The 27,015-nt window shown below is 47.6% G+C and overlaps 2 protein-coding genes across 3 annotated transcripts in view; both read right to left on the reverse strand.

Moving 5' to 3' along the window:
* The window catches only part of LOC114709892 (zinc finger protein 235-like), a 41,936-nt gene continuing 14,921 nt past the window's right edge, over positions 1 to 27,015 (reverse strand). The window contains exons 1-4 of one of the 2 annotated variants that reach the window (XM_028893892.2): positions 9,185 to 9,492; positions 8,406 to 8,465; positions 5,935 to 6,061; positions 1 to 2,814 (exon numbers count right to left, since the gene is read on the reverse strand). In XM_028893892.2, coding sequence (XP_028749725.1) covers positions 845 to 2,814; positions 5,935 to 6,061; positions 8,406 to 8,420 — 2,112 coding nt within the window. In that variant the 5' untranslated portion in view covers positions 8,421 to 8,465; positions 9,185 to 9,492 and the 3' untranslated portion in view covers positions 1 to 844. Of the gene's footprint in view, positions 2,815 to 5,934; positions 6,062 to 8,405; positions 8,466 to 9,184; positions 9,493 to 27,015 lie in introns of those variants that run through there. The other variant, XM_028893894.2, reaches the window with a different exon arrangement.
* Znf112 (zinc finger protein 112) overlaps positions 23,802 to 27,015 on the reverse strand; it is an 18,106-nt gene continuing 14,892 nt past the window's right edge. The window contains exon 5 of the mRNA XM_037201611.1: positions 23,802 to 26,475. Within this exon, the coding sequence (XP_037057506.1) occupies positions 24,161 to 26,475 (2,315 nt within the window). The 3' untranslated portion in view covers positions 23,802 to 24,160. The remainder of the gene's footprint in view (positions 26,476 to 27,015) is intronic.

The raw sequence follows: 27,015 nt of genomic DNA on the forward strand, positions 1-27,015 counted from the left end.
TAACTAACCATTCAAGTTTACTAAGAACTTTTTGTCAACAGTAAATACTTTGTAAAAAACATCTGCAGTGTTCGTTACAGTAAAAACCCTGTCCCAATGAACTCGGGGCCCAAACTTCCAATGGAATACGTTTCAGTTCATGTTCCTAGTCTGACAAATACAGGACTTTTTTTTTTTTTAAGCACCGTTTTAGTCTTATAAAGTACAAATACTAAAAATCACACAGTACAAAGTTGCTATGCTGTACAAAGCACCATGGCTACATGAGGCAGGCCACACACTACAGATGTGAGTGGGAAGCCTGTGCCTTCCAGAAGCTACTTTAAGGCTTTCTATGGGATTACTGATGGATATGAATCAATATGAATGCAGGGTTGGAGACGGGCTAGCGTTTTCAAATATGAGTCTTGCTTAGAGGGCCCTTCTCCACTTGCTTCAGGAATTGTGGGGCCCTGGGCCACACACAGCTCTGCATAGCAGAATACAGAGGAGCGCTTCCTTTGAGGAAGTGACAGGTCAGTCAACACCTGCCAATCTCCCACTTTGGTTAAGGCCTTTCCTGTGGCCTCTGCGGAGACCTGAATGGATGCTGAGATTTTCCTGCTGTGTCATGTCCCGAGGGTGGCAACTCTCATTCCCGGTGACTGTGCATTTATAGAACAATTTTCCTCTCATCTGTGATTTCCGACATTTGTCAAGAATCCATCTCCCAAACAGAAGCACACCATCCCTTTGAAGTCCCCAAAGGCTCCTGGTTCTGAGGAACTTCTAACAATCAGCAGCACGGATTTCCAGGGAGAGCAGATGCCTGACAGGGCCCTCACCTGTCCGCAATACAAAGCTCCTACAGATTGCCCGCACTATGGACCCGCTGGTGGTAGACCAGATGTGATCTCTGACTGAAGCCTTTACAGCAGATGCTGCAGATGTACGGCCTCTCCCCGGTGTGGACCCTCTGGTGCGTGTGGAAGTGTGAGGCCTGACTGAAGCCTTTCCCACACTGCTGGCATGTGTAGGGTTTCTCACCCGTGTGGACCCTCTGGTGAGCGCTAAGCCCCGCGCTCCAGCTGAATTCCTTTCCACATTCCTCACACTTGAATGGCTTCTCCCCGGTGTGGATGATCTGGTGGACTTGGAGATTGGACCTCTGGCTGAAGGCTTTCCCACAGGTGTCACATGTGTAGGGCTTCTCCCCCGTGTGCACCCTCTGGTGGGCCTGGAGGTGGGAGGCCTGGCTGAACCGCTTCGGGCACGCGTTGCATTTGAACGGCCTCTCCCCGGTGTGGACGCTCTGATGGGCCTGCAGATTCGAGGCCTGACTGAAGCCCTTGCCACACGCCTCGCATTTATAGGGTTTCTCTCCTGTGTGGACTCTCTGGTGATTGTGAAGGTTCAAGCTCCAGTTGAAGCGCTTCCCACACACATCGCACTTGTATGGCTTTTCCCCGGTGTGAACTCTCTGGTGGGCTTGAAAATAAGAGCTCTGACTGAAGCCCTTCCCACACACACTGCAGCGAAATGGCTTCTCTCCCGTGTGCACCCGCTGATGGCTTTGGAAGCTTGAGGCCGAGCTGAAACCCTTCCCGCACTCTTCGCATTTATATGGCTTCTCCCCGGTGTGGACTCGCTGGTGACTGTGAAGGTTGAAGCTCAGGCTGAAGCACTTCCCACACGCGTCACACTTGTAGGGCTTTTCCTCCATGTGGACCCTCTGGTGGGTGTGGAGGTTCGAGCTACAGCTGAAGCGTTTGCCACAGTCTCCACATTTATACGGCTTCTCTCCGGTGTGGATTCTCTCGTGGGCCTGGAGGTGTGACCTCTGCGTGAAGCCCTTCCCGCACGCCTCGCATTTGTAAGGTTTCTCTCCGGTGTGGACTCGGCAGTGGATGTTGAGGTCGGTGCTGCGGCTGAAGCCTTTCCCACAGCTGTCGCAGCGGTAGGGCTTCTCACCGGTGTGGATGGGCAGATGCGCGTACAGATGTGAGCTCTGGTTGAAACTCTTGCCGCACTCGGGGCAGGTATAGGGCTTCTCCCCCGTGTGCACTCTCTGGTGAGTCTGCAGATTGGAGCTCTGACTGAAGCCCTTGCCACACTCGCGACACCAGTAGCGCCTTCTTCCCGGGTGACCACTTGGTTGACTGGGGACACTGGAGCTATGCCCGCTGTCCCCGTGTGTCCTGTGTACAGGGGACTTGTTTCCTAAGAGGACCTGTTGATGGAGTCCCAGATCGGGGCTGTCACCGAAGGCTTCTTCACCCTTGCCGCACTGATAGGCTTTCCGTTCCGTGTAAACGCGATGTGGGGCGCGGGGCGACACAGCAAAGCTGACTTTCCTACAGTCGCCACTGCTGGGGGCTCTGTCTCCTTTGTGCAGCGCATCGTTATCGTGGTGGGAAATGCAACTCAGAATGTCAACATCCGGGGCTGACAGCCGCGGCTTGGTTTTCACCGGAGGCTGCCGACAGTGTCTCCGATGGTTCCGCCTCTCGCTAAGATGTGTTTTTCTCCAAGAACTCGGGACTCCCCCAGAGGGACATTCTTGGTCGTCAGTAGTGCTAGAATGGTCTCCTGTGAGACTCTCCAGGCGGCCATCATCCCTGGAGGCCCAGGGCGGCTCTTCTGCTCCCCGGTGGCAGGAGTGACATTGCTCCAGGAAGTGAGAAGCCTTTCCCTGAGTGTTTACCACGGCACCTGGAGTTCCGGCCAGTGTGTTGACATCAGGGATCATCAACTGCCAGCATGGAAGCCGCCCCAGTGAGAGGCACCTTAATCCTATTGCATGAAGAACCTCCATCTTGTTTGGACCCTGGCCTCCTGAAAGGATAGAGAACACAAGGTGACATCAGCAAGGATGGGGACATCGAAGGGCCGAGTCCTCGTTTCTCTCTGGAAACACTGAAGAGACCATTGTTGAAGATAAACTTGCAGGAGCTCTGGGAACCAGGGTCTACAAATGAAGAGAGCATGCACTCAAGAGTTTGACGTGGTGGGAAATTCGGGGTGAGCCCAGGAGTGAAGGCTCAAGGTCACCGGCAGCCCCTGCCTCACACCTGCTTCACACAGCCTGTGTACAGCCGTCCAGACTGATAATGGGGTGGGGAGCACTTTTCAGCATCGGGGTGTTGACACTTGAGGGATGGTGTGGGCTGAAGTGCCCATGTGTTGACTCCTCCCTGAGACTGGAGGGAGCAGAGAGGACCAGACCTGCCCGGTCCGAACCTGTCTGCAGGCGACGTGAAGACCGATCTGGTTCACCTGACTGAGGGCCAGGTTGAGAGTGTAATGGGGAGGCAGAGGAACTTCGGGGCTGAGCGGAAGACGAGAGATACATAGGGACTGAATGGAACAATAAAGGCCCAGAAACCGAGGTCCAGCTCGAGGAAGCCACCGTGGGGGCACACGTGTGTAGGACGGGACTGGAATGACTTCATCACACGCGCTCACTTGGAAACTACTAGAAGGCAGCTAAAGCGTTCTGAGAGCAAGGCTCCAAACACGCCTGCTGAGTAGGGAAGGCCTTCTCTGGGGAAGGAGTGGAACAGATTGGAGGGACAGGAGCCAGTGGGTTTCCTGCAGACGCCTGCTCTACTATCTGAGACGTCCAGGCTCGCAGAGGGTTGCGGGCAGGGGCTCAGAAACCAAAGTAGATCTCGGACGCCAACCAAAAGCAGCAGCCGTCCTACCTTTGTAATAACAAAGGTTACCACACGGCCCGACAGGTCCCCCGGGAAACAGGACAGTGACACGTGAGCAAGCTATCGGGACGGGAAACACGGAGTGAAGCAAACAAATTCAGAAGCTGCAAAAGGAAGCAGCGCCCCGGGGACCCTGGGATATAGGGTCCCCGGGCTTGTATGACGCACTGCGAACAAAGTCGGCGGGAGGAGGAGGAGGAGGGAGAGGAACGGGGTTGTGCGTCAGGAGAGGGACGTTCCTGTGAGGAACACGGAAGGTCTTCCCGGGATGGTCGACACCAAAGGCTTCCTGGAGCCGCCGCTCGGTGTCCACTTGGGGTTTTGGTGTACGTCACCATAACTCAAACTAAGTCCACGGTAACAAGTCTGGCGACGCCCAGACACCAGCAGAGACGAGTGTAGAATGTGGAGAGTGAACAGGACACACGGTTTAAGCTGCTCGGAGCAGGGCCTTGGGGACTTCTGAGCAGACAAACGCAGAGTCTCTGAGAGAGAGCGGGCACTTCACCAGGGAAGAACATTCTGAAAGAATCGAGCCATGGCAGCTGAGACAGAAACAGGAAAAAAAAAAAAATGGAGATTGGAGGAGCTGCAAGTGTGAGCCCTAGGAAGATGGGGTCCTAGCCAGGCTCAGTCAACCAAGCCTGTCACCCTAGTGCCTGAGAAGCTGAGGCAGGAGGATGACAAATTTCTGGGCAAGCCTGGGCTACATAGCAAGATCTTGCCACAAAACCAAAAATCTCAAAACAACTTGATTTTACTGAGTGAAAGTGTGAAGCCTAGGATCTAAGGCAAGGAACGGCACACTAGGACTCTTCGGTTGGGGTTGGGGGCGGGGTGGGGGAGCGCCCCACACAAGAGCAGAAGCAGCTCTGGGGCTCTGGTAGCTGCACTTACCTCTCTGGGTCAAAGACACAAGAAAGGAGTTGTGGAATCTCCCTCCACAGCTAAGGAAAGCTGCTGAGGCCAGATGTGTGTCAGGGGTGTCCCTGCGTGGAGGCCCAGAGAGGACTTTGTGTGAAGTCTGAACTTGCTGGAGACCCCAAGATGTTGGAGATGCCAGAGTCATGGGATAGCGGGACCAGCCAAGGCGGAGAAGTGTGTTACAGTCAACAGAGCTGAAAGGAGCTGGAGATCTGAAGAGCATTTGACATCAGACATGGAGATGCAGAGTTTGGAGTTTGCCCAGCTGGTCTTCGGTCTTGCTTTGGGTCAGTATTTCCTCACTCTGCTCCCTTCCCTACGTTTCGGAACGGTAATGTATACTCTGTGCCATTGTATGTTGGAAGTATGTGATCTGCTTTTTATTTTGATTTTACAGGGGATTATAGTGAAGAGATTGCTACCAATCTAGAAGAGACTTTGAACTATGGACTTTTAAACACTGTTGAGACTATGATAGGCTATGGATAGGGACTTTGGAAGTTGGACTACATGCAGTTTTTGCATTCCGATATGGCTACAAACCTATGGGGCCCAGGAAGTAGAATGTAGTGGTGTGAATGAAAACAGCCCCAATAGGCTTATAGGGAGGGGCACTATTGGGAGGTGTGGTCTTGCTGGAGGAACTGGGGGCGGGGCTTGGGGTTTTCCATGCCCAAGCCAAGCCCAGTGTCTCTCTCTTTCCGCTGCCTTTGAATCTGGATGCAGAACTCTCAGCTATCATGTCTGCCTGCATGCCGCCACATCATACCATGATGATAATGGACTAAACCTCTGAAACTGTAAGCCAGCCCCAATTAAATGCTTTCCTTTATAAAAAGTTGCATGGTCATGGTGTCTCTCCACAGTAACAGAACATTCACACACACACACACACACACACACACACACACACACACACACACACACTAACCTGCATGCACACTCACATACACATAGAGAAATGTTTTAGAAAAAAATCTTAAAGAACAGCCTCTATGCGTAAAACGCAGTTTTAAGACATAAAGTGGAGGGCCTGGAGAGATGATTCAGCGCACTGGCTGCTCTTCCAGAGGGCCCAGGTTGGGTGTGCAGCACCCACATGACGGCCCCACACCATCTGTTACCCCAGTTCCAGGGGATGTGATGCCCTCTTCTGGCCTCTGTGTGCACCATGCAGAAAAAAACAGACAAAACACAGAGCTATACATAAAATAAAAAATAAATAAACCTAAAAGGAAAGCAGTGAACGTAACTGAAGAAGACACCAGAGGTAAACTTGAGGACACTGCCAAGGGGCACGGGCCGCCATCCTCACCCACTGACAGAAGGTTCCGGAAGTTCTCCAGCATCACGTCTCGGTACAGCTTCCTCTGGGCGGCGTCCAGCAGCCCCAGCTCCTCCTCGCTGAAGACCACGGCCACGTCCCTGAACGTCACCGTCTCCTGTGACAGCAAACACGTGCCACCCAGTTTCATACCCAACGCCACTGGGACCTGAGCAACTGTTTACAAAGTGCCTATTCACCCCTTTCCATGGGGGGGGGGGCAAGAGAGGAAAACACTGGCGTAGGGAACATTGGTGCCTTTTATGGTTTCACTAGGACCCTTGCTGTTAAAGGGGAAGGCACGGATTTTAGAGTTAGAGAGCGCAAACCATGTCAGGAGTAATGTGCTGAGTTTGTACTGGAAACAGCTCAAGTATTCCTTCATCTCCAAATCCAAAATGCTCTGAAACCCATTTCATGAGTGATGACTTCATTTAAAAATGTTTTGTGTTGGAGGGACACGATGGATTTCAGATTCAGAATTCTTTATTCGTAAAGTCTAGGCAAGTATTTCCAAATCCCTACATTCTCCAGTGTATGAAACACTTCTGTGTCCCGAGGCGTCTGGCAGACGGCACTCAGGTCTGGATCACTCAGTATGTCCTTAGCTCTGCCAGTCTCACGGGCCTGCGGGGCCTTCTGGGACAGACAGCAGCTCCTTCTGTGTGCTCAGGCACACGCCTCTGCCAACAGCAGCGACGTTCAGGGTCGCGAGGGTGGGCACGGGCTCTGCAAACCTTGAGGCCCCAAGGCTCTGCGCATCCCTGGCCTGATGAGCTTGGAAACTAACTTCTCAGTGCCTCAGTTTCCCCATCTGTGTAACTACCTACATCAGTGTCCCTGAAGGGATTAAGTGAGACCACAGAAAGGACCCAGGACCACGCATGATACACATTAAGCAGCCAATATCTGTCCAACACCACTACCGTCATTGTGTGTATTATGCCATTCATGGCCACGTAGTTCTCCATAAAGGCTGCAATATATATATATATATATATATATATATATATATATATATATATATATATATATATGTGTGTGTGTGTATGTATGTATTTTAAAATGCACCGTCCATGCACATACAATAAACGTAAAAAAAAAGAATTTAATTAAGTGAAAGTTTCAGAAAACTGCTGTTCTTAATCACTTACCAAAGCACCCAAGATTTTACGTGTCCAGTTTAGGCCAGAACACAGAGAATGAGGGATACTTGCCGTCTGCAAATTAACTGGGACAACTGCCACTGTTATTAGCAAAACAAACGCACTTACTCCTTGGAACTGACTGTAGGCAGCTGGAGAACTTGTCTGACCACCACGTGAAATATACCCTTTTGCATTATAATTCACGTTTAGGTTAACTGAAACATGCCTGGTGGTACATAATAAATGCTCTGAGTTTCCGAGCTGCTGGACTGTCTCCATCGGAGCACATGACTCGCTTGATCCAGCTTGTCTGTGCATGCGTCTGTGTGTCTGTCCTTTCCTCACTCCTCCATCACCCCAGTTGGGCCCACCTCTGCAGCCATGCAGATGGCGGTGGCCGGGCACTCCCTGACTGTTCAGGATATGAATGCTCAGGACGGCTCTTCTGTGTGCACGTGTGTACACAAGCATGCATGAGTGTGCACATGCACACACGTAGGGGCCAGGTGTCCTTCCTCAGGTGCTAGCCACCCTTTTTTTGGTTTTGAGTCAGAGTCTTTCAGGGACCTGGAACTTGCCAAGTAGGCTAGGGTGGCTGCCGATGAACACCAGGAACCTGCCTGTCTCCACAGTCACAGACACAGGAGACCCTGCTTCAGCAAGGTGGAAGAAGAGGGCCCAACCCCCCCCAAAGCTGTCCTCTGACATCTACATGAATGGTTTGGCATGCTCACAGCCAACCCCACCCCGCCTACACACACACTAATAATAGTACAAAATTTAAAAATGAAAAAAATTCATAAACCACACCAAGATGGAGAACTCATTTGCAAAATAAAATTGGCAAACCATGAGAAATGATGTTACTTTTAGAATGTAAGTGAACTTAATTTTTTTATGCATGTGTATGTTGTATGTCTCTGTGTGTAATGTGTGTGCAGGTGCCCTGGGGGGCCAGAAGAGGGCATTGGATCCCCTGGAGTTGGAGTTACAGGCAATTGTGAGCTTATCCAGTGTGTGCTGGGAACCAAACCGATCCTCTGGAAGAGCAGCCAGTGCTCTTAACTGCTGAGTCCTCTCCCCGGCCCACTTTCTCTATGTCAAAATTTATTCTTTTACAGTTTCATGTGTGCAATGTTCTTTGAGTACATACACCCCTTATCCTCTCTCATCATCCCCTCTCCCCCCTTTCTTCTCAGCCACACCCCCTGGCACTTTCAGGCAGTTCAGAGTGGCTTGGCTGCAGAGCGCTTGCGCAGCATGTTGGGGTCCTGTTTTCGATCCCTAGCGCTGGGGGGAGCCGATCGGACTTACCTGTAACTTGGTCATTGTTCTCTCCTTCTACCTGGGACAGTGCAGGGCTCTGGGAAGCAACTGGGGGAGGAAGGGTTGTGTGAGAGCATTGCCAGGACAGTCAGTCCACACGACTTCCTCAGCTTCTTCCTCAGCTTCTCCCTCAGCCCCAAGCGCTGGCATTGCAAGTCTGTGCGCTTCGCTACCTGGCTTTTCTACCTACTTCAAACTAACCTGCAGAGTAAGCCTCCAGGACACCCAGCCATCCGAGCTCCACCTCGCTCAGCGCGAAGGGTTAGCAAAGCCCACACTCGCTATAATTTCCTGCAGTTTCAGAGCTGCGGCGGGCACTCTTCACAAAGCTGCTCATAACTCTGATGAACGCTGTGTCATGAGTGACCCTCACGCTCAGAAGCGTCTGTTCATTGTGATCAGTCATCTTAACATAATTGTTCCCATCCGTAGGAGTTAAACTGCCCCCCTCCCCACTCTCGCTCTAAAAGGTTCCATTACTAGTCAACGTTGCTCATCTGCAAGAGCCTCCACAAAGTCTCTTTTCCCACGTGCATGAAGATAATGACCAATAAAACCCTCTCAAAAGAAAAGGGAGTTTGGGCCGGTGAGATGGCTCAGGGGACAGAGGTGAGCCGCCGAGCCTGACCGCCCGAGTTCAATTCTCTGGACGCCACCCGGAGCAAGGAGAGACCCGACTCTCACAAGTTGTCCATACACAAGCTGTGGCACGCCCCCCTCTCTAAGTAAATAAATAAATATTACATTTAAGAACCAGAGCTGCATACCACTTAAGGCTTCAGGACGCTGGCCATCTGTCATCACAGCGCCTCTGCCAGGCTCCCGAGGGAAGCTAGACTCTCCCAGGGGCTCCGCAGGCAACTGAGATGCGTCCAGGAATCCCAGGCAGCGCCGCCCCAGGCAGAGGCCAGCCAGGGAGGGCCCGGCCACCTCCGCCGCTCCTCCCCAGGGCGCAGAGCCGGGCCTTGAGGGAGCCTCCGGGAGCACCAGCCACACGATGGGCCACGGGACGCTCCAGGATCTCCCCTCACCAGAAGCACTGCCAGGCAGCCTCTCCTTGCAGGAGCGGAAGCGACCTCGGCCGCCGCTGGTACCGGAACTACAGTTCCCAGGATGCCTCAGCGGAAGCGTGTAGCGCTGCTGCCTCGCAGAGACTACATTCCCCAGAACGCTAAAGCGCCAATAAATTTCATGCTGTTTTAACCAAGTGAACTCAGGGGAAATCGCTTTTCGGGAGCTCGCTCTTCCCTGATTGCTTTTCGTTTTGTTCTGTGTAGCTTTGCGCCTTTCCTGGATCTCTCTGTAGACCAGGCTGGCCTCCAACTCACAGAGATCCGCCTGCCTCTGCCTCCCGAGTGCTGGGATTAAAGGCGTGCGCCACCACCAGTGTCGTTTTGTTCATTTCTGAAATGACATTAAAGACAACTGTGGATACTTTTTTAAAACATTGGAGTCCTATATTATATTGCATTACAATGCAATCTGTAGTCACAGAGGTAGAAAGAAAGACTGGGTCTGACGTGTGCTTTTGAAACCTCAGAGTCCAACCCCAGTAACCCTCCAGATATTGTGCTTAAGGGACACTGGATTCCACTTTTGTGCAGTACCATTTAACAGCATCCTTAGCCCCTCACTGGGGCAATCTAAACAGAGGCGCTACCACTGAGTCACACACCCAGACCCTCACTGGAGGATTCTAGGCAGATGCTCTACCTTTGAGCCACACCCCAGCCCCTCACTGGGGGATTCTAGACAGGGGTTCTAGTACTGGGCACCTGCCTAAAATCCCTCAATGAGGGGCTGGGGTGTGGCTCAAAGGTAGAGCCTCTGCCATGAATCCCCCAGTGAGGGGCTGGAGGAGTGACCCAGTGGTAGAACAAAGGCTGTTTTGAGTCAGTATTCTATTGCAGTGAAGAGACACCATGACCAAGGCAACTCTTAAAATAGAGAGCATTTGTTTGGGGGCTTGTTTACAATTTCAGAGGCTTAGTTCATTATCATCGTGTTGGGGAGCATGTTAAATGGTAGTGCTCACACCTGACATGTGTGACTCCTGTTTGTGCCACAATTACTCTCCCTCTTCCAAACACACACATGTTAATTGGGAGCAAAGGGGAAGCTAAAACTAGGAAACCTGATTTCTTGAGAGCACCAGATATTGTGCTTAAGGGACACTGGATTCCACTACAGAGGTAGAAAGAAAGACTGGGATTTGGGAGGTGTGGCCTTGTCAGAGGAGATGGCTGCATGGAACCCGACTCTCAGAACTGCTCTAACTTGCAGCTCAGGTTTTGTTTTTTGGGGGTGTTTTTTTTTCATATTTATTTATTTATTTTTCTATTATCAGCTTGATACAGTAAAAATTCTTATCCTAATAGTGAAATGTTTCATTGAGGCTTGCCCAGTAATTGAGTAAAACCAAAACGTATTATAAGCCACAGTCATCCTAGGGTCCCCCCTGCGATGTAGCCTCTCTGGATCTGTGGGTTGCAGTCTGACTGTTCTTTGCTTTATATCTAGAATCCACTTATGAGTGAGTACATACCATGTTTGTCTTTCTGGATTTGGGTTACCTCACTCAGGGTGACATTTTCTAGTTCCATCCATTTGCCTGCAAATTTCATGCTGTCATTGTTTTTCTCTGCTGAATAGTACTCCATTGTGTATATGTGCCACATTTTCTTAATCCATTCTTCAGGTGATGGGCATCTAGGTTGTTTCCAGGTTCTGGCTATTACAAATAGTGCTGCTATGAACGCAGTTGAGCATGTGTCCTTGTGGTATGATTGAGCATTCCTTGGGTATATGCCCAAGAGTGGCAGCTCAGGTTATTGAGTTATGTCTGGAAGAGTGTATCATACAGACAGGGTATAGACTGTTACACACCCATTCAATTCTTTTTAAAACCAGATTCATTTTATTTATTTGTTTGTGTGTGTGTGTGTGTATGTGTGCATGTGAGTGCAGGTACCCTTGAAGGCCAGAAGAGGGTGTCAGGTCCCCTGGAGCTGGAGTTATGGGCTGTCAGCTTGACACTCGCAGGGAAGAGGATTGATTCTTAACTGAGAAGATGCCACCATGAGACTGATCTATAGGCAAGTTTATGGGCATTTTCTTTATTAATGATTGGTGTAGGAGGGTCCCACTCACTGTGAGTGGTGCTGCCACCCCTGGGCAAGTGGCCCGGGCTGTATTAAAAAAAAAAAAAAAAGTCTAGCAGCCAGTCCTGATGGCCTTTGATTCCAGCAAGGCAGGGGCAGATCTCTGTGAATTCTGGGCCAGCCTGGTCTACAAGAGTGAGTTCCAGGACAGCTAGAGCGACATAGTGAGAGTCTGTCTCAAACAAACAAACACCACTAGCAATCAATCCGTGGCTCGCAATCCTGTAAGCAGTGTTCCCTATCTGCTCCTGCTTGAATTCTTCCCCTGGGCTTCCCTCAGTGATCAGCCGTGACGGGCAGGTATAATCCAAATAAACCCTTTCTTCCCCAAGGTGGTTTTGCTCAGTGTTTTATCAGATAAACAGAAACCAAACGACGGGGTGTTCTCTGCTACTTTTGGGAATGTGTTCAGTAAATTTGATAATTTAAAAGATCTTCGACTCCAGCCATTCCACTTCTCAAATTTTCCTCAGTAGACAGGAGCCGGCGACTCTTACCTGTTTCAGTGGAGCAGTCTAAGGAAGGCTGGCATCAGCCAGTCCCCTGTAAACATGTATTGACAATAAACTTGAGGTATGTGAATGGGTATATATAGAACATGGCTTTCTGGAGTCACACAAAGTCAGCGAGGCAACCTCTTCATCCCTGACTGAATTATAATCCAATTGTAAATATGTAAAACCAGATTCGGCTGGCAGTGAGCTGGCCCACACATGCACTGGGGCAGGGTCAGTGGCAACTCTTCATCCAAACCAAATGCTTCCCAGTGCAGACTTACAAAGGGCCTCGTCAGTGGTGGCATCTGAAAAAGTGGGTGCTGTGACTGAGATTTGGGGATAGAGTGACATCTGTTACTGCCCCAAATACATTCGGGGGTGGGGTGAGGACCCCAGGAGTCTATTTATAACTTGGTGGAGACAGTTTATACCTGGAGCCCACTGTAATAATAGGTTACTTTGTGTTGCTTTAAGAGTTAATAAGAAAATGAAAACTAATTTAAAATTCAAATCAGTGTACGTGGGATGCCTCCTTGGTAAGAGTACATATTGTTCTTACAGAGGGCCCAGGTTGGGTTCCCTGCACCCACACTGGACAGGTCACAACCTCATGTAACTCTAGCTCCAGGGGATCTAGTGCCCTCTGGCCTCCTGCACACACAGAGAGAGAGAGAGAGAGAGAGAGAGAGAGAGAGAGAGAGAGAGAGAGAGAGAGAGAGAAAGAGAAAGAGAGAGAGGGAATAAATCTTAACAAATAAATATTAAAATTAATCGGACGTTGTATGCAAAGCTCTTTCAGGGCTGGAGAGATGGCTCAACGGTTTTAAGAGCAATGGCTGCTCATCCAGCGAACCAGGGTTCAGTTCCCGGCATCTACATGGTAGCTCACACCTGTCAAGGACTCCACTCCCAGAGGATCCAATGCCCTCTTCCGGAGTCCATGGGCCAGATCGATCCAGGGCTTTCTCAGAGGCCCCATTGAAAGGACTACAGGAGCCCACAACTGACTCAGTTTCCCAGTTTGAAACTGAAGTCTATTCTGAGTCAATAGAGTTCAGGCTTGTTTGCTCCAGGGCTGTGAGAAAGTCCTGATTAGCCCACAGGAAGGAACTATCTAGTTAGGCGCAGGCTGCTGATGCCAGCCAGAGGTACATTGAGATAGAAAATGAAACTGCCAGCTCCTTGACGCAAGGCAGGGTAGATGGTGATTGAATGTCTGCACCATGCATTGTTCCACCTCTGTCATTCAAAACTGTGAAATAAACTCGGGGCTGTCTGGCATTGACTGGCAGACTTCTCGACTCTTTTCCTTCTTTTTTTTTTAAGATATAATTTCTTTTAATATATTTTTATTTATTTATTTATTTATTTATTTATTTATTTATTTATTATGTATACACTCGCCAGAAGAGGGCACCAGATCTCATTATAGATGGTTGTGAGCCACGTGGTTGCTGGGAATTGAACTCAGGTCCTCAGGAAGAGCAGCCAGTGCTCTTAACCTCAGAGTCATCTCTCCAGCCCTCGACTCTTTTCTATCTTCTTCTGGACACCTCTACCCAGCTACCCAGCTGACTGTCAGCAGGCCCGACAAAGGACCAAAGAACCCTACTTCTGTGTCCTTGCTCAGGAGCGGAATCGGTAGGGTGGGTCTGGAGCTGAGGCCTGGGCCTCCAAGGAGTCCAGGTTTCAGTTCCTGGGAACTCCTCCCCCCCCCATAGACTGCAGTCATCAGTCCGCAGACCGCTGCACACTTGGTCTGTAGTGCTCTTGGGAGACTGTGTCCCCTTGTGCAGCACTGTTCGACTAGCCTCCTGCTGACCCTGCCCCATCTCCGCCCCCGGAAACAGCATGTACTTCCTTATCCTCTTTTTGTTTGTTTGTTGTTGTTGTTTGAGACAGGGTTTCTCTAAGTAGCCCTGGCTGTCCTGGATCTCTCTCTGTAGACCAGGCTGGCCTTGAACTCACAGAGATGATGGTGGGGTATTTTTTTTAAGATAGGATCTCTTTCAAGTTCAGGCTGGACTAGAACGCACCGTGTACCTCGAGAGTTCCGGACCTTGTGTAGATCCTGTACCTTGGGTTCCCGACCGTCCTCCCCACCCCCATTTCCTCAAAGCCCATGCTGTCATACCGAGTTCTGCTGTGTGCTGCGTGAGTATGGAATCTAGGGGAGGTCTTTTACTGTTTTTGTAAGTTCTCAGTCTTTATCCCTCAGACACTTTTTCTTTTTCCTGTTCTCTCCCTTCCTGTTCTTGCTCTGCTTTCTAACATGAGTTTCCAACCATCCAAATATTAGACATCATTTATCCTTCTCTCGGATGCTTGTTTTCTTCACATTGTTTGGGTTTCACTTAAAAAAAAAAAAAAAGACAGGATGTCATGTAGCCCAGACTAGCCTCAGACTTGCTCTGTAGTTGATAAAAACTCTGAACCCCTAATCCTCTTGGCTCCACCTTTCAAGTACTGGGATTACAGGCATGCACCTCCATGCCCGGATTAGTTTGGGTTATTTCTATGGACCTATAGTCAAGTTCCCTGCTACTTTTTCAGCTGTGTTAAGCATAATTTTTGTAGTTGTTTGGACAGAGACTCACTCTGAAGCCCAGACTAGTCTCAAATTCATGATCTTCCTGCCTAAACCCCCAAATTGTGTGCACACCATGTCAGACTCAAAAGCATTATATATATATATATATATATATATATATATATATATATATATATAATTTTACAATACCATTCAGTTCTACATATCAGCCATGGGTTCCCCTATTCTCCCCCTCCCACTCCCTCCCCTTACCCCCAGCCTACCCTCCATTCCCACCTCCTCCAGGGCAAAGCCTCCCCCGAGGACTGCAATCAACCTGGTAGACTCAGTCCAGGGAGGTCCAGTTCCTTCCTCCCAGACTGAGCCAAGCGTCCCTGCATAAGCTCCAGGTTTCAAAGAGCCAACTCATGCAATGAGCACAGGACTTGGTCCCACTGCCTAGTTGCCTCCCAAACTGATCAAGCCATTCAACTGTCTCACCTATTCAGAGGGCCTGATCCAGCTGGGGGCCCCTCAGCCATTGGTTCATAGTTCATGTGTTTCCATTCATTTGGCTATTTTTTTTCAATAATTGAGTAGAACCGAAATTTATTATAAGCCACAGTCGTCCTAGGGACCTCCATACTATATATATAGCCTCTATGGTTCTATGGGTTGTGGTCTGATTGTTCTTTATTTTATATCTAGAATCCACCTATGAGTGAGTACATACCATAACTGTCTTTCAGGGCTTGGGTTACCTCACTCAGGATGATTTTTTTCTAGTTCCATCCATTTGCCTGCAAATTTCATGCTTTCATTGTTTTTCTCTGCTGAGTAGTACTCCATTGTGTATATGTACCACATTTTTTTCATCCATTCTTCCATTGATGGGCATCTAGGTTGTTTCCAGGTTCTGGCTATTACAAATAGTGCTTCTATGAACATAGCTGAGCATGTATCTTTATGGTATGAATCAGCATTCCTTGGGTATATGCCCAAGAGTGGGATGGCTGGGTCTTGAGGTAGTTCGATTCCTAATTTTCTGAGAAGCCGCCATACTGATTTCCACAGTGGTTGTACAAGTTTACATTCCCACCAACAGTGGAGGAGTGTTCCCTTTGCTCCACATCCTCTCCAACATTGACTGTCATTGGTGTTTTTGATCATAGCCATTCTGACAGGTATAAGGTGGTATCTCAGAGTCGTTTTGATTTGCAATTCTCTGATGATTAAGGATGTTGAGCATTTCTTTAAATGTCTTTCAGCCATTTGTAGTTCTTGTTTTGTGAATTCTCTGTTTAGCTCTTTAGCCCATTTTTTAATTGGACTGTTCAGTACTTTGATGTCTAGTTTCTTGAGATCTTTATATATTGTGGAGATCAATCCTCTGTCAGATGTGGGGTTGGTGAAGATCTTTTCCCATTCTGTTGGCTGTCTTTTTGTCTTATTGACCATGTCTTTTGCCCTGCAAAAGCTTCTCAGTTTCGAGAGGTCCCATTTATTAATGGTTGTGCTCAGGGTCTGTGCTGTTGGTGTTTTATTTAGGAAATGGTCTCCGGTGCCAATGCGTTCAAGAGTGCTTCCTATTTTCTTTTCTATTAAGTTTAGTGTAACTGGATTTATGTTCAGGTCTTTGATCCACTTGGACTTGAGTTTTGTTTATGGTGACAGATATGGATCTATTTGTAATCTTTTACATATTGACATCCAGTTATGCCAGCACCATTTGTTGAAGATACTTTCTTTGTTCCATTGTATAGTTTTGGCTCCTTTGTCAAAAACCAGATGTTCATATGTGCATGGATTAATGTCAGGGTCTTCAATTTGATTCCATTGGTGTGTATGTCGGTTTTTATACCAGTACCAAGCTGTTTTTATTACTATAGCTCTATAGTAGAGTTTGAGGTCAGGGATGGTGATGCCTCCAAAGGTTGCTTTATCATATAGGATTCTTTTAGCTATCCTGGGTCTTTTGTTTTTCCATATAAAGTTGAGTATTTTTCTTTCCAAGTCTGTGAAGAATTGTGTTGGGATTTTGATGGGGATTGCATTGAATCTGTAGATTGCTTTTGGTAAGATTGCCATTTTTACTATGTTAATCCTACCTATCCATGAGCATGGGAGATCCTTCCATTTTCTGATATCTTCTTCAATTTCTTTCTTTAGAGATTTAAAATTCTTATCAAAAAGGTCCTTCACTTGTTTAGTTAGTGTTATCCCAAGGTATTTTATATTATTTGTGGCTATTGTAAAGGGTGATGTTTCTCTGACTTCTTTCTCAGCCCTTTTATCATTTGTGTATAGGAGGGCTACTGATTTTTTTGAGTTGATCTTGTATCCTGCCACTTTACTGAAGGAGTTTATCAGCTGTAGAAATTCCCTGGTAGAGTTTTTGGGGTCACTTATGTATACTATCATATCATCTGCAAATAGTGAAAGTTTGACTTCTTCCTTGCCAATTTGTATCCCTTTGATCTCCTTTTGTTGTCTTATTGCTCTAGCTAAAACTTCTAGTACTATATTGAATAAATATGGGGAGAGTGGACAGCCTTGTCTTGTTTCTGAATTTAGTGGTATCGCTTTGAGTTTCTCTCCATTTAATTTGATGTTTGCTGTTGGCTTGCTATAAATTGCTTTTATTATGTTTAGAAATGTTCCTTGTATTCCTGATCTTTCTAAGACCTTTATCATGAAGGGGTGTTGGATTTTGTCAAAGGCTTTTTCAGCATCTAAGGAGATGATCATGTGGTTTTTTTTTCTTTCAGTTTGTTTATATGGTGTATTACATTGACTGATTTTCATATGTTGAACCATCCTTGCATCCCTGGAATGAATCCTACTTGGTCGTGATGGATGATTGTTTTGATGTATTCTTGGATTCGGTTTGCCAATATTTTGTTGAGTATTTTTGCATCAATGTTCATGAGGGAGATTGGTCTGTAGTTCTCTTTCTTTGTTGCATCTTTGTGTGGTTTGGGTATCAGGGTAATTGTAGCCTCATAAAAAGAGTTTGGTAGTGTTCCTTCTGTTTCTATTGTGTGGAACACTTTGAAGAGTATTGGTATTAGTTCTTCTTTGAAAGTCTGGTAGAATTCTGCACTGAAACCATCTGGTCCTGGGCTTTTTTTTGGTTGGGAGACTTTTGATGACTATTTCTATTTCTTTAGGGGTTATTGGTCTATTTAAATGATTTATCTGGTCTTGATTTAATTTTGGTATGTGGTATTTATCCAGGAAATTGTCCATTTCTTCCTGGTTTTCCATTTTTGTGGAGTACAGGTTTTTGAATTATGATCTGATGATTCTCTGGATTTCCTCGTTGTCTGTTGTTATGTCTCCCTTTTCATTTCTGATTTTGTGAATTTGGGTGCTCTCTCTTTGCCTTTTGGTTAATTTGGCTAGGGGTTTGTCTATCTTGTTGATTTTTTTCAAAGAACCAACTCTTTGTTTCATTGATTTTTTGTATTGTTCTCTTGTTTTCTATTTCGTTGATTTCAGCCCTCAATTTGATTATTTCCTGGCGTCTATTTCTCCTGGGTGAGTTTGTTTCTTTTTGTTCTAGAGCTTTCAGTTGTGCTGTTAATTCATTGGTATGGGATTGCTCCATCTTCTTTATGTGTGCATTTAGAGCTATGAATTTTCCTCTTAGCACTGCTTTCATAGTGTCCCATAAGTTTGGGTATGTTGTACTTTCATTTTCATTGAATTCTAGAAACTCTTTAATTTCTTTCTTTATTTCTTCCTTGACCCATTGATGTTTCAGGTGGGCATTATTCATTTTCCATGAGTTTGTGGGTTTTGTATAATTTTTGTTGTTGTTGAGGTCTAACTTTAAGGCATGGTGGTCTGATAAGATACAGGATGTTATTCCAATTTTTTTTGTATCCGTTGAGATTTGTTTTGTGTCCAAGCATGTGGTCAATTTTTGAGAAGGTTCCATGGGGTGCTGAGAAGAAGGTATATTCTTTTGTGTTAGGATGGAATATTCTGTAGATATCTATTAGGTCCATTTGAGTTATAACATCTGTTAGGTCCTTTATTTCTTTGTTAAGTTTCAGTCTGGTAGATCTATCTTTTGGTGAGAGTGGTGTGTTAAAATCTCCCACTACTAATGTGTGGGGTTTGATGTGTGTTTTAAACTTTAGTAGTGTTTCTTTTATGAATGTGGGTGCTTTTGTATTTGGAGCATAAATGTTTAGAATAGAGACTTCATCTTGGTGGATTTTTCCCGTGATAAATATGTAATGTCCATCCTGGTCTCTTTTGATTGATTTTAGTTTGAAGTCTATTTTATTAGATATTAGGATAGCTACACCAGCTTGTTTCTTAGGTCCATTTGCTTGGAAAGCCTTTTCCCAGCCCTTTACTCGGAGGTAGTGTCTGTCTTTGGAGTTAAGGTGTGTTTCTTGTATGCAGCAAATGGATGGTTCCTGTTTTCTTATCCATTCTGTTAGCCTGTGTCTTTTTATAGGTGAGTTGAGACCATTGATATTGATGGATATTAATGACCAGTGATTGTTAATTCCTGTTATTTTTTGTGGTTGTGTTGTGTTGTCCTTCTGTGGTGTATGTTGGTGTGGGATTATCTATTGCTTGATTTTTCATGGATGTGTTTAGCTTCTTTGGGTTGAATTTTCCCTTCTAGTGCTTTCTGTAGGGCTGGGTTTGTGGACAGGTATTGATTAAATCTGGTTTTATCCTGGAATATTTTGTTTACTCCGCCTATGGTGATTGAGAGTTTTTCTGGGTATAATAGTCTGGGTTGGCATCCGTGGTCTCTTAATGTCTGCATGAGGTTTGTCCATGATCATCTAGCTTTCATAGTCTCTATTGAGTAGTCTGGTGTTATTCTGATGGGTTTGCCTTTATATGTTACTTGGTCTTTTTCCTTTGCGGCTCTTAATATTTTTTCTTTGTTCTGTGTGTTTAGTGTTTTGATTATTATATGGCGAGGGGACTTTTTTTTTTTGGATCCAGCCTATTCGGTGTTCTGTAAGCTTCTTGTATCTTCATAGGTATTTCTTTCTTTAGGTTAGGAAAGTTTTCTTCTATGATTTTGTTGAATATATTTTCTGTGCCTTTGAGTTGGTATTCTTCTCCTTCTTCTATCCCTATTATTCTTAGGTTTGGTCTTTTCATGGTGTCCCAAATTTCCTGGACGTTTTGTGTTACGACTTTTTTGTCTTTAGTGTTTTCTTTGACTGACGAATCTATTTTCTCTATCGTGTCTTCATTGTCAGAGATTCTCTGTTCCATCTCTTGCAATCGGTTGGTTATGCTTGTTTCTGTAGTTCCTGTTCGTTTTGTCAGGATTTCTATTTCCAGCATTCCCTCAGCATGTGTTTTCTGTATTGTCTCAAATTCATTTTTCAGATCTTGGAATGTTTCTTTCATCTGTTTAACTGCTTTTTCTTGGCTTGGTTTGATTTCTTCCCATTTTTTGTTCGTTTTTTCTTCCATTTCTTTAAGGGAGTTTTTTATTTCCTCTTTAATGGAGTCTTTCATTTCCTCTTTAAGGGAAGTTTTTATTTCCTCTTTAAGGGAGTTTTTCATATCCTCTTTAAGGAAAGTTTTTATTTCCTCTTTGAGGGAATGTTTTATTTCTTCTTTAAGGGCCTCTATCATCTTCTTAAAGTCATTTTTAGGGTTGATTTCTTCTGTCTTGGTGTGTTTAGGTCTTGCAGGTGTAGAATCACTAGGTTCTGATGTTGCCATATAGGTCTTTATGTTGTTGCCTGTAATTTTGCACTGGCATCTACTCATCTATTCCTCTGCTTGGTTCAGGTGGTGTCTGTGTCTGAGAGTGCCTCTCTTGTTCTAATTTTTAGTCTTGGTTTAGTAGGGGTTCTTGGTTAAATTGGTGCTATTGGGCTATTTCTTCAGGGGCAGCTGATTTCAGTCGGTGAATTATATACTTATGATTCTGGTGATCTGGTTTAGTGGCTGGGTAGCGCCTTCTTCTGTGTTCCCAGGTCACGTTTTGTTCATTTGTCAACTCCTCAGCTGATCTTGTTTCTTCAGACTTCAAACTGTAGGCATCTGAATCCTCTCCCAGATGGGTTTCAGCTTAGCAGGGTAGTCTCACCAACACCTCCAAGTTGTTGGGTTTCACAGGATCCGCAGCTGGGCCCTGGGTTGTCCTCAGACGGAGTGTTCACATTCGTTCTGGTTCCGACCCACGGAGATAGCTTCTTCCCCAGGTGTTGAGGTTAGGGGCGTCCCTGTTCCAAGCTGCGTCTGCTTGTGTCCGTCCCTGGGCCTGTCTACCTCTGCGGTCTGCCACCGGGCCTGTATGTCCCTGTCAGCTACCGCTGGGCCTGTCTACCTCTGTGGGCCGCTGCTGGGCCTGAATGTCTCTGCTGGCTGCCACCGGGCCTGAGTGTCCCTGTCTGCCACTGCTGCCCAGCCCGTCTACCTCTGCGGGCCGCTGCTGGGCCCGTCTACCTCTGCGGGCCACCGCCGCAGGCCTACCTGCATCTGCTTGACTCCGCCGCCAGGCCTGTCTACCTCTGCGGGCCACCGCTGGGCCTGTATGTCTCTGCCGGCTGCCGCTGGGCCTGAATGTCCCTGTCAGCCGCCGCCGCCGGGCCCGTCTACCTCTGTGGGCCACCACCGCAGGCCTACCTGTGTCTGCTTGTCTCCACCGCCGGGCCTGTCTCTCAAAAGCATTTTTAACAAGCTTTCTGTTCTGGAATCTCCCTGGTGCCTGACGTGGAATATTTTTTAAGATGTGTTACATTTGTTTATGCTGTAGAATATCTGTTTAATGATGCAAAGATGTGCTGCATTCTTTCATGTTGCATTTGTTTAACTCTGTGAAGCTGTGTTACTTTGCCTGTCTAAAACACCTGATTGGTCTAATAAAAAGCTGAAAAGCCAATAGCAAGCCAGGAGAAAGGATAGATAGGCTGCCAGGCAGAGAGAACGAATAGAAGGAGAAGGGGGAGAAAAGGAGGAGGACACCAGGGGCCAGCCACCCAGCTACACAGCAAGCCACGGAGTAAGAAGTAGAGAAAGACATATAAAATAGAGAAAGGTAAAAGCCCAGAGGCAAAAAGTAGATGAGATGATTTAAGAAAAACTGACTAAAAACAAGCCAAGCTAAGGCCCAGGCATTTATAAGTAAGAAGAAGTCTCCGCATTTTTATTTGGGAGCTGGGTGGTGGGCCCCCAAAGAGTGTTAAAAAAAAAAAAAAAACCAAAAACTACAGTTGCTTCTATCAGCTTCCATGGAAACCTCCTATCTGTTCATGGGTGATAACATCTGCCTTTTCCTAGAGCCATGGGCATAACAGTCAAGCCAAGGCTATCCTCACACAGCGAGTTTGAGGCAAGCCTGGGCTACATGTGTCCCTGATAATCCCAGAACTCGGTCTTCTCTGTCACTGTGATGCTTGGTCTGCTGTCTCCTAGTGAAGGATTGTCTTCCTTGCTCAAGGAGATGCTCCATAGCGTGGGCACGGCAGCAGGGATGCAAGGAGTGGTGGCCTTGCCTGGAGTTGGGTGCTCTTGCTTTGCCACAGTATCACAGTGGCACACTGAATGGACCTGGCCAGGAGGTCGGCTGGAATTGGGTTGCAGTCATTATCTCAAGGGAATCCTGGACCAGCTTATTTAGTGGTTTTTTTGTTTGTTTGTCTGTTTGTTTGTTTTGTTGTTGTTGTTGTTGTTGAGCTTACAGTCGGAGTGGGAGTGCTGGGGGACTTTTTTCAAGCGTCCCCACTGTTTGCTGCTCTCAGCCATCCTTGTGTATATACACTTATCCTTATGTACCACCAAGGATGCTCTGCCCATAGTTTCCCTTTTCCCAGGATACCTGCCATTGCTTGCACTAGGGGCAGTCCAGCTGTCTGAAGTTGTTCCTTGCTGCCTCTTCAGTCTGTTTTGACTGAGGATTAGGGAGGTCTCTTCAGCCACACACTGCTGAGACAGAGTTCTTACCTTACCATTCTTCCATCTCGTGAGCAACCTGGAGACAAGAGTTTCCATGAAGAAGCCAAACGGCAGTGATGCACACCTTTAATTCCAACACTCACACTCAGGAGGCAGAGGCAGGTGATCTCCGAGTTCAAGACCAGCTTGGTCTACAGAGTGAGTTCGAGGACAGCCAGGGCTGTTACACAGAGAAACCTTGTCTTGAGAAACAAAAAAATAAAATATAATAAAAGGTATTCAGGAAGGGATCCATGTGAAAGAACCTAGAAAGCAACAGAAAAGCCAGGGCCTGAGCCGGGTCCAAGGCCACCTTGTTGTGGAGTCATCTTTTTGTACCCTGTGAAGAAGTGTCACTCTGATTGGTTTAGTAAAAAGCTGAACAGCCAATAGCTAGGCAGGATTTCCAGGCACAGGGGACATGAGGAAGAAGGGCAGAGATGCCAGGAGACACGGAGGAAGCAGGAAATCAGGATGGGTGGTATGTAGATGAGGTAAACAAGCCTCTGGGCAGCACATGGATTAATAGGAACAGGCTGATTTAAGTTATAAGAGCTAGCTAAAGGTAAGCCTACGCTATCAGCGAGCTCTCATAGTCAATAATAAGTCTCCGTGTTGTGATTTGGGAGCTGGCTGGCGGGACAGAGAAAGACCGGCACACCATCTCTCTTACTGTTGCATTGGTACACACTGACAAGTGCTGTTATCAGTCCAAATAGCTCTCAATTTTCTGTTACTGGACTTCAGGGGATCGTGGTTGATAAAGCCACCATGAGCTTGCCTAACCTCCCCTCGGGAGTGGTGGCTGACAAAGGAATGCACGAGGGAACGGAGAGATGACTCAGCAGTTAAGAGCACTTGCTGCTCTTCTAGAGGACCAGGGTTTGGTCCCCAGCACAACTGCCCGTAACTCCGGTTCCAGGGGATCCTGGGCACTGCATTCATGTTCATAAACACAAAGCACACACGTGCACACAAGCACATGCTACCCAGCCAGCCCTAACAGTGAACCATAAAGAGGAAGACCAATTATTTAAAGAATTCTGCACCTGTCTGCTCAGCACCAGGTGAGGGGTGCTAACCAAAGGACTGTTTTATCAGACAAGTCTATTGCTTGAGGTCCTACTTCTCAAATGATATGCATGTATTTGCGCTGCCAGAAAGACCCCTCCTAATCCACTTTAAAATAAAATGTTGTATCTTTGCATATTTTTACTCATAGAGCAAATATCATTGAGTGACTCCTTTGAGTTAGGAAAGATCATGGTTTCACTTATTTATTTTTCTGTATGTGAGTGTTTTGCCTGCACATATGTCTGGGCATCGTGGAGGTGTCAGATATCCACCACGTGGTCTTCTTCAGAAGCAGCCAGTACTTGTCACCACTGAGCCACCTCTCCAGTCATGGCCTCGCAGCCTTGGCAGTGGACAGAGCCTCTATCATCGAGCTTACGTTCTGGTGGACATGGACATCATACTTCTGTTAATTCCTGCTGACATGCATGTTAGGAAGTTCTTGATCCTCTGCAACAGCTTGTTGAGGTTTTGGCAAACTCTTGGTAGAGTTCTACACCATGGTGTTTCCCAACCACCACTGGCATTCCAAACACTACACTTTCGTTACCAAAACAGAGCGGCATTTGCCAGGCCTTGGTTTCTGCGTAGGTTCTCAGAAGGATGCCTGCTCCTGCACTCTTCCCGCCTACAGAACTTCTCACTGCTGTGGACTCTTTGATGGATCAGAAGGCCTGAGCTCCAACGGAAACCCTTCCCACAAGCGTCACACGTGTAGGGTTTCTCTCCCGTGTGGACTCGCTGGTGAGCTTGCAGATTGGACCTCTGGCTGAAGGCTTTCCCACACACCTCACACTTGTATGGCTTCTCCCCAGTGTGGACTCTGTGATGGGCCTGGAGACTGGAACACCCACCGAAGCCCTTACCGCACTGTTCACATCTGTACGGTCTTCCTCCTGTGTGGCTCCTCTGGTGTGCTTGGAGGCGGGAAGGCTCACTAAATGCCTTCGTGCACATCGCACATTTGTACGGTTTCCCCCCCACGTGGACCCTGCGGTGTGCGTCCAGGCGGGAACTCTGGCTGAAGCCCTTCCCACACACCTCACATTCATATGGCTTCACTCTCGTGTGGATTCTCTGGTGACCCTGGAGATGTGCTCTCTGGCTGAAGCCCTTCCCACACACCCCACATATGTGCGGTCTCTCTCCAGAGTGCACGCTCTGGTGGCTCTGAAGGTACGATTTCTGACTGAAGCCCTTCCCACACTGGTCACACTGGTAAGGCTTCTCTCCCGTGTGGACTCTCTCATGGGCCAGGAGAGTTGAGGCCTTGCTGAAGCCTTTGCCACATTCTCCACATTTATAGGGTTTTTCTCCTGTGTGAACCCGCTGATGAATTTGAAGATTAAAGCTCCAGCTGAAGCCCTTCCCACACTCCCCACACGTGTATGGCTTCTCTCCGGTGTGAACTCTCTGGTGGCCTTGAAGGTGTGAACTCCGACTGAAGCCCTTCCCACACTCCCCACACTTGTATGGTTTCTCTCCGGTGTGAACTCTCTGGTGAACGTTAAGGACCGACCTGTGACTGAAGGCCTTCCCGCAGGTGTTGCATTTGTGAGGCTTCCGTTTCTGATGGCCTCTGGGGCTGGGACTCCAGTTATGGCCATTCCCACCCTCTTTATAAAAAGGCTTCTCTCCGATGTGAAGCTGCTGATGGCCGTGAGTACACAAATTCTGAGCGAAGCTGGTGGTGCATGTATGCTTATGTGCTTGTTCCCTGGGGTCCACTGTTGGAAAGTACTGGAAAGGTGGGGGCGGACTGAGGTGCTTACCACACTCAGAGTTACCGAGAGTCTCTTCCACATGAACTCTGTGCTGAGTGTTGAAATCTGAGCAATGTGTGAAATCTTCCCTAGAGTCCACACCTGGATATAGCTTCTCTTCAGCATGGATTTTCTGGTTAACTTGAAGATATAAGCTCTGATTAGAAACATTCCCAGTCTTCTCATATTTGTTGGGTTCTTCCCTAATATGGGCCCTAAGATTACTATTACAGTGTAAACAGCAATCAAAAGCTTCCTCGGGGACGCTGCCCTTCTGGGAGGTGTCGCCTGGGTGGGCACATCCACGAGTGTTAAGAGGAGAGCCATGACGGACGTTCTCGCTGCATTGGCTCAGCCTCGGCTCTGTACACGCTCCTGGAGGGGACCGCAGGGGAGCCCTCTCAGCGGCACCTGCATCTCCTGCCTCCACACTTGGGTGAACGTGAAGAGCTGACCTGTCGGGACAGCCCTCTCCACGCGGACTGCGTGTACAGGGCTTCCCTCTTGAATGGAGCTGCTGGTGTGTGTGAGAGCTGTGGTCACTGCCGTCGCCACGGCCCCAGGCTCTTCCACACTCCGTACATGGGCAGGGCTCGGGCCTCAGTTTAATCAAGTCCTGCTTCAGTGACGACGCCTTCGTGGTCTCTTCTCTGTAGCCATGGAAACTACAGCTTGTCCCCTTTCTGTGCACCCCCTCACTGTCACCGTGGTGTGAGAGCCACCCAGCGCTGTCACATCTACAGAAATGATTTCTCACGGATGTTTGCTGACCTTTCCATTGGCAATTACACGACCCACTGAGACATGAGTCCCTGCAAGACTGCTGGCAAGGAAGCTCTTGATTTTTCATACAAGAGTCACCATCTACAGGAGGCAACACGTAGTTCCCATCTTCAGAAATCTGAACCGGGATCCCTGCGCACACGGAGCAGGGAGGATCTCCTTGGTTCCGAGACTCAGTGTTCCTCCCCAGATATCTTCTCACCAAGTCCTGAGCCCTGGGTAACACGCAGGTCTGACAGGAGGAGAGCTCTTTGGGACAAAGGGGGTTGAATTCCACATCTTCGGCACTGTCCACAGCATGTCCACCCTTGCTTCCTATGAGGATGAGAAGAATCCAGACAATGCACAAGTGAACCCCTTATTGAGAGACGCTGGTATTTAACACTTGGCTCACAGCAGGAGACTGACATGTCACACTGTTTCTGTGGGTGCTTACCAAACACCTGACACGTACACACAGGAGGCACAAAACCGAGGCTCTGGGCACCTTAAGATCTGGGTTTTCCACCAGGCAGTGGTGGCGCACACCTTTAATCCCAGCACTGGGGAGGCAGAGGCAGGTGAATCTCTGTGAGTCTGAGGCCAGCCTGGTCTACAGAGTGAGTTCCAGGACAGCCAAGGCTGCACAGAGAAACCCTGTCTCAAAGAACAAATAAAAAAAAAAAAAGATTTAGGTTTTCCTAAAAAAATCTGGATATCAACTGTGGCCCCATCCAAAGGTCTAGGGAACTCTAAGCATGTCACTGTGGCTTCATCACGGGCTGTTGAGTGACCCAGTGGAGAACACATAAGGGGTATTCCCAGAGTGGAAAATGTCTTTTGTCTTCTGTGAGTGTGAATGTGTGTGTGTGTCTC

Source organism: Peromyscus leucopus, chromosome 1 (genome assembly GCF_004664715.2).
Source record: "Peromyscus leucopus breed LL Stock chromosome 1, UCI_PerLeu_2.1, whole genome shotgun sequence".
Lineage (NCBI taxonomy): Eukaryota > Metazoa > Chordata > Mammalia > Rodentia > Cricetidae > Peromyscus > Peromyscus leucopus.